Below are 9523 nucleotides of genomic sequence, written 5' to 3' on the forward strand. Positions count from 1 at the left end.
ATCGCTCAATCTTTATGGGGACTACACGAGCAAGAGCTGATCACGTGACATCTGTCATCTGCACATGATATATAAACCGACTAATTCTGTATGGGTAGTCATGCCACGTTCAGTTTTCTTGTTCCTCGCGTTGGGGTTACATCATATTCTTTTTTCTGGACTAAAAGCAAGAGCAAACGGCTTCTAACGAGCCAGTTTCCTCTCATATTGTTTCAACTTCAACATTATCGGCGCATCTACGACAAATCTCGGAGTATTCTTTTTCTTTTGAATAGAAATCAAGATTAGATACTGCATGATATTTTTCGATTGCAGTGTAAGTTACATGACTTACATTGAATATTTTAATATTGAGTAGGCAGATAAGGATTTAAAATACGACTTTTGTGTTAGAAAAAAAACCTAAAACTGTCCATAATTGACTAACAGTTTTTAATGCTGATTATGACATTCACTGCGTCCGGGCACAGCATCCTGAATAGTACATGAAACAAACATCTCTCCCAGCTCTTTGAACCAGCAAAAAGACGTCGACGGATCGCAACTCCTACAGGACTTCTTCAAAGTCGTAAGTTGCTGTTTAAAACTGATTGTGATTTGTTTAGTCAATCACTTAAATTACTCTATACAACACATTTATGTCAGTGGAAAGGACTGCAAAGTGTACGTGCTTTGACAATTGGTCAAGGTATGCTCTAAACGAAGCGACAAAACAATGCATGTGTGTATAATCAGGAATTCATGATGATTTATTTTTTTACTTGCACACTGTGGCTTACATGGCATTTAGTTAATTGAATGATCACATAAAATGGCTTAAAACGAAGGCTATGATTATGCTGCATTGGTACGAGACTGTTGCTTCTGTTTTTCAAATTATTCAAACGTTTGTGAACAAAACTACTCGAACACGAACTATTCATTTTTGGTGGTGAAACTGAGTACTCAATATTAATGTGTCAAAGAATGTGAATTTGAAAAAGATTAACTGATACAGGTATAAATTCAACTCAAAAAGAGTGGAGATTGTTTCATGTGCGTACTGTGAAAAATTTGGCGTAACTCAGATCATGTGCTCAAATCTTTGCAGTCTTCATCAACAGTTTCTTCCCAGGTCGCGGTCAGGAGATAATTACAACCAGTTAGTGAATGCCTCACTTCATCTCATTTCAGCACCATGATATTTACTTTTAAATGTGGGGATGATTTGCCAATATATTATGCAAATACTGCTTGACTGCTTGAAATTTTGTTTTTACACCTGTTCGTAACCCCCCCCCCCCCCGTCCCCCCTCCTCCCCCCAAAAAAGGAAAATGTGTTGATGAATAGAAGTTATCTAGTAGGTTAATACACTAGACAGCAAAAGAAAGTACCCTCTTCTGTCAAGAGCCGCACACAAAAATTCACTCCCTAGAAATAAACAGTTTTTGTACACAGGTATGCTGTAATATCCATTAGTAATCTATCACATACCCAATAGAAAGTGATTATCTTTATTACAAAAAAAAAATGACATGCACAGCATCTTGGTCACTGAATCAAAAGTCACAAAATGTAACAGAATGAGCCTTACAAATTTTATGCAAAAATCAGTGTCACATGCAGGACAAAAAGAAAACCAGTCACAAACATCAGTTTTCAATAATGTGTATGTCCTCATCATGCCTGGACACATTCTAGGCATCTCTGACGCATGCTCTGAACAAGCTATCTGGCGTAGTCCTGGGGAAGTACTGTAAATTCCTCCTGCAGAGCTTGGATCAATGTTGGTTGTTTAAAAATGTCCATTCAGAGGCCATTTTTGAGTGGTGGAAAATGCTTTTGTGTGGGACTTTTGATTCAGTAACCAAGATGCTATGCATGTCAAGTTCTTCTTTGTTATGAAGACCTTCACTTGACATGCTTATGTGCATGTGATTAGTAAGGAGCATTGTAGCACACCTGTGTAAAAAAAAAAAAAAAAAATGTTTATTTCTAGGGGGGGGGGGAATTTTTGTGTGTGGCCTTTCACAGAAGTGGGTACTTTCATTTGCTGTCCAGTGTAGAAATGCTGTGGTCTTCGTCGAAAGCAAGTCAGATGCAACGACACTATACAACACTATAAGCAACAGATGGCGATGTAACCGTAGCAATAAGTACACAAAACATGTGCTTCCGGAAGACATTCGTATTAAATGAATGCTATGTATAACAAGCTCCTTTTCTCTCACTCTCAGACATAAATCACTTCTACTTTATCATAATGAACTCGACGCTACCAAGCGGCGATGGGCTGGAAATTGATTTGTCGTTAGCGACTACCATTATCTACATCACCTTTGGCCTATTGGGAATCGGAGGAAACGGACTCGTGCTCCTTGTCATCGCGAAGGTGAGAGAACTTCGTGATATCACAAATATCCTCATCGCAAACCAATCCCTGATCGACTTCACCTCCTCGGTCCTACTCATAGCGTCGTATATTGTGCCGTTACCGCCTCTGCCAAATGACGTTGCCTTAGCCAGATTCATTTGCGCGTTCTGGTACACCCAGTACCCATATTGGGCTACTTATGCTGCTTCAGTCATAAACCTTACCATCCTTACATTGGAAAGGTACTTGGCCATAGTTCATCCAATTCATTATAGAAGGAGAGCTCTTTCTCGCCCAGCAAGAGTCTGCATACTGTTTCCGTGGTTATCTGGGTTCGTGTACATGTCCTATCATTTCAAAATTTCCAAAGTGGAAGACGAAGTGTGCTACCGATTTCTCTGGAAGAGTGACACCATGCAACGGGCTGTTGGGATTGCTACTTTCGTAATTCTATTCCTCTGTCCATTAGTACTGATGGCCCTGATGTATGTCCCCATTTTATGGGTTCTTCGTAAAGAAACAAAATTCAGTGTAGATGGACTCAGTTCGATTCACCAGAAAATCAACTATCGCGACCGCGCCAGAAGGAATGTGATCAGAACGATGATGTGTGTTAGCATCTCCTTCTGTATTTGCTTCTCACCAAACTGCATCCTGTACTTTGTTTATTGCCTCGGTGTGCCAGTAGATTTCGAGGGTGTGTTTTACTACATCACGGTCTGCATTGCCTTCATTAATATTTGGATCAACCCGTTCGTGTATGCCTTGCAGTATCGCAAGTTTCAGCGTGGATTTGTAGAGGTCTTCGGTTGCTCCAGCATACATGGTCGTAAAGGTCCGGAAACTCAAGCAATCGATGTGGGCAAAAACTTGACTGTAGTATTTGACTCTTGAGTGATGAGAAAACATTCAGCTTGTGGGACATGTTATATAAAATTGAGTGCATTTTACAGCAAACGTTACATTGCACGGACGCATCTTTATCCGACCTACTCAGTCGGCTCAGAATGTACAGTCACAGTGGTACAGTGGATAAGGTTATCCTTTCAAACAGGAGAGTCTAGATTCGAATCATATCCAGCGTTCTCATCCTCTAACCCTTCAGTAACCAAGTTCTCTGGGCTTGGGTAGATATAAATCCACTTTATTATAATCGTTATCATTATTATCAGCGTTTTCCCGCTAAGACCAAACAAACAAACAAACAAACAAACAAATCTGCCATAGAAAAGAAAGTTGATATCACCAAATACTGACGAACAGATGTGTTGTACTAACCCTGTTTTATTGTACAGAGAGATATATAAATTGCTTGACAAACAATTTTGAGCTATTCAAGAGAACTATAGACTATGGCTCTCATGTTGTAAAACCCATAGGGTTGCTGCCTATGGGGTTTGCATAACAACACCTCCCCTCCCCCTCCCCCCCTCCCCCCCCCCCCAGAAATGTATGTTAGTATGTAATGCCTCAAATGCTCTTAGGTGTTTCTGATATTGTGTATAAAAAATGAAGCTATACAGATATGGAAGAACAGAATCATGACTAATGAATCTTAATTGGGAAATCCATCCATTTTGTAATCCCTCATTATTCATGTATATGATTTAATGTATGATATGATGTATATGATGATGTATATGATTTCTGTGTATTTATTTTCAATGTGAAATGGAAAATAAATAAACAAACATCAAAAAATGGCTGAAATTGACCGGTAAGTGGTTCATAAATGTGGAAAGAAATAAACTGGACTTACCGTTCTCAGTTGTTTTTTTTCCACCGGATGGTAATATGGAAGGTGGTCATACTGTTTAGCGAACAACCAATATCATGGTTAAATTCATTCAAAGATTTTCCAATTGCGATACCACAATTTTCAAACGTTTTCAAATTTTGTTTCAATGGTGTTCAAATCATCGAATTAAATGCCATTAAAAAATTGAGCTTACGTTCGAAAGATCAATTATTCACCTTCATGAAGCAACAACAACTCTTAACAGTGACAGGGGTACACACTGGCAATTTCAGAATGTTTAATCAAGGCTATTGTCTTTTAAAGATATTTGTATAGTTGTGAGCCCTCGCCCATGTATTGCTTCCCTGTTCATACTTTATGCCATTTCCATGTAAATGTATGTTATGTTAATGTTATTGCCATTTTCATTTGGCTGAGTAAATAATAGAAATGATGATGATGATGATAATAACAATAATAACAATAATAATAATAGCAATATAATGACCTCCTTATAAAGCAAGAGTTCAGTGTCTAAAAAATAACGCCAGAATAATGTTCTCACGGAGGACCACGAAGCTTAGATTTTCACAATATCCTTATTAAAAAATGAAGCTTTTTCCCTCTCTAGTTCTTCAACAAGAATGTGCTACCAGGTAACCGTATGTAGTTTAATATGTTTTAAAAAGTTAGATTCTTCACCTCTATGTTAAAATTTGTATTTGTTAGCTTTCTTGACTGTTTTAAAGAAGAAAAATCTATTTGAATATTTTTCTTTTTTAATTCAGTTCCAGTCAGTCTAAAGCCTGTGACCTTGAAGAAGGCTTTCTTATGTTGGGCAATACATTATGTTTGAATATATAGTAATGAATGTACATTAAATGACTGCAGTTTAAAGTCGCGTAATAGATAGACGCACCTAGAACATATTTATTAATTTTAGATCATGACATTAACTCTCTAATGCCTTGCTTAAATAAAGGTATGATATACATTTAATTATCACAGTGTATAAACATGGCATGCAAATGACTCCTTTCTACCCTTTTTCCTTCAGTTTCGTCGATTATTACAGGTGTGTGTGTGTGTGTGTGTGTGTGCGTGTACGTGTGCGGTTAGCTGTAGTTAATCAATTTTAGCAAAAGTCCTTTTGGAACAAATGAAGTAACAACTTCTTGAGGAATCACGTACTCACAATTTAAAAAAGAAACAAACATATAATTTGTGCAGGGCATGTCAACAAGACTGTAAGTTGATATTACAAGCTTTCTCAGGAAAAAATCCTGAGAATATTTTGAAGACATCTCGTATAAAATAGAAAAAATACAACAACCCACACTACATAACTTTAAAGTGACCATGGTTGCCAATTAGTCAGTTTAAGATTCTTATACTCGAATCCTGAAAGCCAAAATTGCTTCTTTTTTGCTTCTATCAATGTCAATTAAATTCGCTTTTACAATTAAATGATTATCAGGTGGACTCTTATATCATGAACTATGCAAATCTCACTCTAAACTCAATTAGAGTGTCATGTTCTTATTTGCATCGATATGTGGACGTAGGGCCAACTCAGTTTAATTTATTTACGCAATTGCTTGCACATTTGTAAGTTAGATTACTAGTATACATCATTACAGAAACTGGCTGGACACAATATACGAAAATGCAAATGCATTTACGAATGACACCCTATTAACTTACATGCATGTGCAGGATCCTTCACAGTTTTTTTTTATATATACGACACAATAACATGCTTAGAAACAAGTTTACAAGAGAAAGAAGGAGACAAACCAAGAAGTTTATGATAGATTCAACTTCATCCCATGTTTCATTCAAGTTTTAATCTTCTCACGCACTGTTAAAGCATGGGACAACTTGGCTCCATCACCTCTTTCTCAAAATGACCCCTAAGTTTAAACATGCTCTCCTTTAGAACCCCCCCCCCCACCCTTCTCATCCCTGTACTAAAATTCCACTCTCCCTCAACCGTGTCTATACGTAACCTCCTGTTAAAACTCCATAAGAGATGCTTGGGAGGTCAACTTATCCAATATACAGGAACAACGCCGTAGCCAGTGTCACGTATACACGAGAAAAGTAAACATAATATTCACTGTATAGTATAATGGCATATCTACACTTCACAACAATTAAGGGCATTTGATGCATTAATGGGCATGTAGCAAAACAGATGATTATCGATATCTGTGCGCCAACAAACTTCACGCACATCCACGCCGTTACGTTTAACACCAGAACTTGAATTGCACCTCACATGATTGCAAGTGAGTGACAGGTTTATAGAACTGATGGTGATGTGTGTGTGTTTGTGGTGGTGGGGGTAGGGGGCTGCTAAAATGCGAGACGTATTCAAAACTGGACTTTTATAGGAAGAGAGGGTTGGAAGGACAACACTGTAATCGAAGGGCAGACCCATTGTTCTGTCAAAAACAGTGACGAAACAAAATTAGCTGATCGCAGTGTCAGCTGATAAGAAGCAGCTTTGAAGACATAAAAATAATGACAGAAAGAATATCTATCACATGGTTTAAAAAATCATTGTGCAGAATACAAAAATACAGTGGTAACGTGATGACATGGAGGCGTGATAGTGTCCGTTCGCATCTTAGGGCTAAAGGTATAAAAGTCCCAACCAGGTAAAGACAAGTCTTCCTTTCCACATTATTTCGTATATGGACCAGCGGAGTATGGAAACCATCCAGCCAACTGTCTTGCTCTACAGGTGCATCACTTCCAGCAGTTGTTGATCATATGGAACTTCGGTTGCATATTGAAGAAGAAAAGAAGCGCGCAGATAACACATTTGTGTGATATTCACGTAATGCAGTCAGTGGCCAGATGAACTTGAATTTCTGAGTTATGAATGATAGCCTTATATGCAGTAAACGTTTACATGTAAAGTGCATCGTTAGCAGCTGGTTAGTGTTTTACACCCGGAACAACGGAAGCAATAATCCTGTACCAGACGTTCCTACCACGTCTAACCAAGGAGCGTTTGTGCCCTCGACAATTCTAGCCCAGACTCGAGAAGGTAAATAAAAGGACCAGGAATGAGGACAAGTGCAAACGAATGTAAATAGTCGGTGAGTAAAAGTAGGATGACGGGTCATGTCTTTAAAGAGGATCAGTGGGAATCAGTGGGAATGCTGGAGGATGATTGTTCCAATCCTTGTGGGATTAATTTAAGAGTATATTATATATCTATTGTTGTGTGAAAATTATTTGCTTCAGAATGGTCTCATATTCAAGTAATGTGCAGTTCAATGTTTCCAGGTTAGCATGCCTGTACAGTGTCGGGGCGATCGTTAACGGGCCGTTAAAACAGCACATAAATATCTTTGTGGCTCTTTAACGAAATGAAGAGTGGAGAAATAGTGCCGAGTGGTGAGGTCTAAGGAGTTCACCATAATTGCTAATCATCAATTGCTAAACAATCAATCATGAGATCCAATTTCGAGTTGGTTTTTCTTGTATAATTTCTTCTTCAGTCTTCACAGATAATGAATATCACCAGTTTAACTTTCCTTCTGATTAATTCCTTACGTATAGGATTGTGAAGTCCCAATAGACTTTGCCAGTGGGTTCATTGACTTACAGAACCATAGATAGGGCCTACTTGACCCTTACCACCGAATCTATTGCGTCAGGAAGTTTCGCTGCCGACGATATTATGCTATTCATATTATTTGTTACCTTTTGGCGCCCATCTCGAATTTATCGTCGCAGTACTTGCATTCACTGTTAGAGTGCTTTTCTTCTCTAAAGCAATTACATATATCTCATTTTCCTTTCAGACCTAAAATATTAAAAAATGGAAATGAACTCGACGACATCGTTTGACGAGAGTGGATTCGAGATGAATCTTTCGGTTGTATCAATAATAGTCTTCTCCATATTTGGTCTATTGGGAATTGGAGGTAACGGACTCGTGCTTCTTGTCATTGCCAAGGTGAAAGAACTTCGTGACATCACAAACATCCTCATCGCAAACCAATCCCTGATCGACTTCACCTCCTCGGTCCTACTCATAGCTAATTTTGTTGTGCCGTTGCCGCCTCTTTGTGACAACATTGTGTTAGCCAGATTCATCTGTGGATTCTGGTATACCCAGTACAGTTTTTGGTCCACCTATGCTGGCTCGGTGCTGAACCTGACCATGCTGACAACAGAGCGGTATCTAGCCATTGTCCATGCAATCCAGTACAGAAGGAATGCTTCCTCTCGTCCAGCAAGACTTTGTGTGCTGCTGCCATGGATGGCGGGATTCATGTACATGTCCTATTTACCCTCGATTACAAAAGTTGAAGACGGTATGTGCTATCGATTTCTCTGGAAGAGTGACACCATGCAACGGGCCCTTGGGATCACCACCTTCATAACTTTATTCGTTTCTCCGTTAACACTCATGACTCTCATGTACGTTGCCATATTACGAGTTCTTCGGGAGCAGACAAAATTTTACGCAGATGGTCTCAGTTCGATTCACCAGAAAACCAACTACCGAGACCGCGCCCGAAGGAATGTGATCAGAACGATGATGTGTCTCTCCGTCTCCTTCTGTATTTGCTTCTCACCAAACTGCATCTTGTACTTTGTCTATTGCCTCGGCGTGCCCGTGGATCTCGAGGGTGTGTTTTACTATGTCACGGTCTGCATCGCCTTCATCAACATTTGGATCAACCCGTTCGTGTATGCCTTGCAGTATCGCAAGTTTCAACGAGGACTTAAGCAGGTGTTTGGTTGTTCCCCTCCAGAAAACCAAGAAAGTACAAACATGCCTACTGTAACTGTAAATATGGAAACCTTGTCGTCATAACTTTTACCACTTCTTTGCCAATAATGTTCTGTGTAATGCAAATTCATGCCATTTTTTTTTTCAAGAAATGAGGTACAGTTATGATATTTACTCATATATCTCGAATGACATAAAGCATATAGGCGTGAAAAAATCCATGCATTGCAATCTCTCATCCAATGAATTGTTATTTTTCTCCTGAAATTATTTTCTTTAAAACAAATTAGTATTAATAGCTCCTCACACAAGGCTATTGTTAAGTAAATGACGGAACTGAGGCTCAGATCCATAGCGATTAAGGATATTAAATAAATCAAATAACAATTATAAATATTTTAAAAAATCCACACACCTAAAACAATGTTACGGGGATGTTATCCCTGGAATCAATCCGGTGCCAGAAACCACATTTCCGTCGTCTGTGGCTCTGTTATTTTTGTTTTTGTTTTTTGGTCATAACAAATTTTTCTATTCAATATGATAATTCTAAGGGGTAGAAGCCTTTGTATACAGTTCATTTATGATTATTTGATTTATTCAGAATTTTCAAAAGTTTAAATACGAATAACTTCACATCTCCTCAAGATACAACCTTTTCGGCAAAATATT

General features: G+C 38.5%; 2 protein-coding genes across 2 annotated transcripts; both read left to right on the forward strand.

Annotated features, from left to right (window-relative positions):
- Nucleotides 1-2243: 2243 nt before the first annotated feature.
- LOC139721982 (galanin receptor 2a-like) lies at nt 2244-3248 on the forward strand. The gene has a single exon (XM_071633309.1). The coding sequence runs from the start codon at nt 2244-2246 to the stop codon at nt 3246-3248; it is 1005 nt and encodes a 334-aa protein (XP_071489410.1).
- Nucleotides 3249-7930: 4682 nt separating this feature from the next.
- On the forward strand, nt 7931-8935 carry LOC139721984 (allatostatin-A receptor-like). The gene has a single exon (XM_071633310.1). The coding sequence runs from the start codon at nt 7931-7933 to the stop codon at nt 8933-8935; it is 1005 nt and encodes a 334-aa protein (XP_071489411.1).
- Nucleotides 8936-9523: the final 588 nt, after the last annotated feature.

This window comes from Diadema antillarum, unplaced genomic scaffold (genome assembly GCF_040938485.1).
Source record: "Diadema antillarum isolate AM-2024a unplaced genomic scaffold, OU_Dant_1.0 scf00000154, whole genome shotgun sequence".
Classification (NCBI taxonomy): domain Eukaryota; kingdom Metazoa; phylum Echinodermata; class Echinoidea; order Diadematoida; family Diadematidae; genus Diadema; species Diadema antillarum.

Coding starts and splice junctions, on each gene's coding strand:
- LOC139721982 (XM_071633309.1), top strand. CDS start 2,244: ATGAACTCGACGCTACCAAGCGGCGATGGGCTGGAAATTGATTTGTCG.
- LOC139721984 (XM_071633310.1), top strand. CDS start 7,931: ATGGAAATGAACTCGACGACATCGTTTGACGAGAGTGGATTCGAGATG.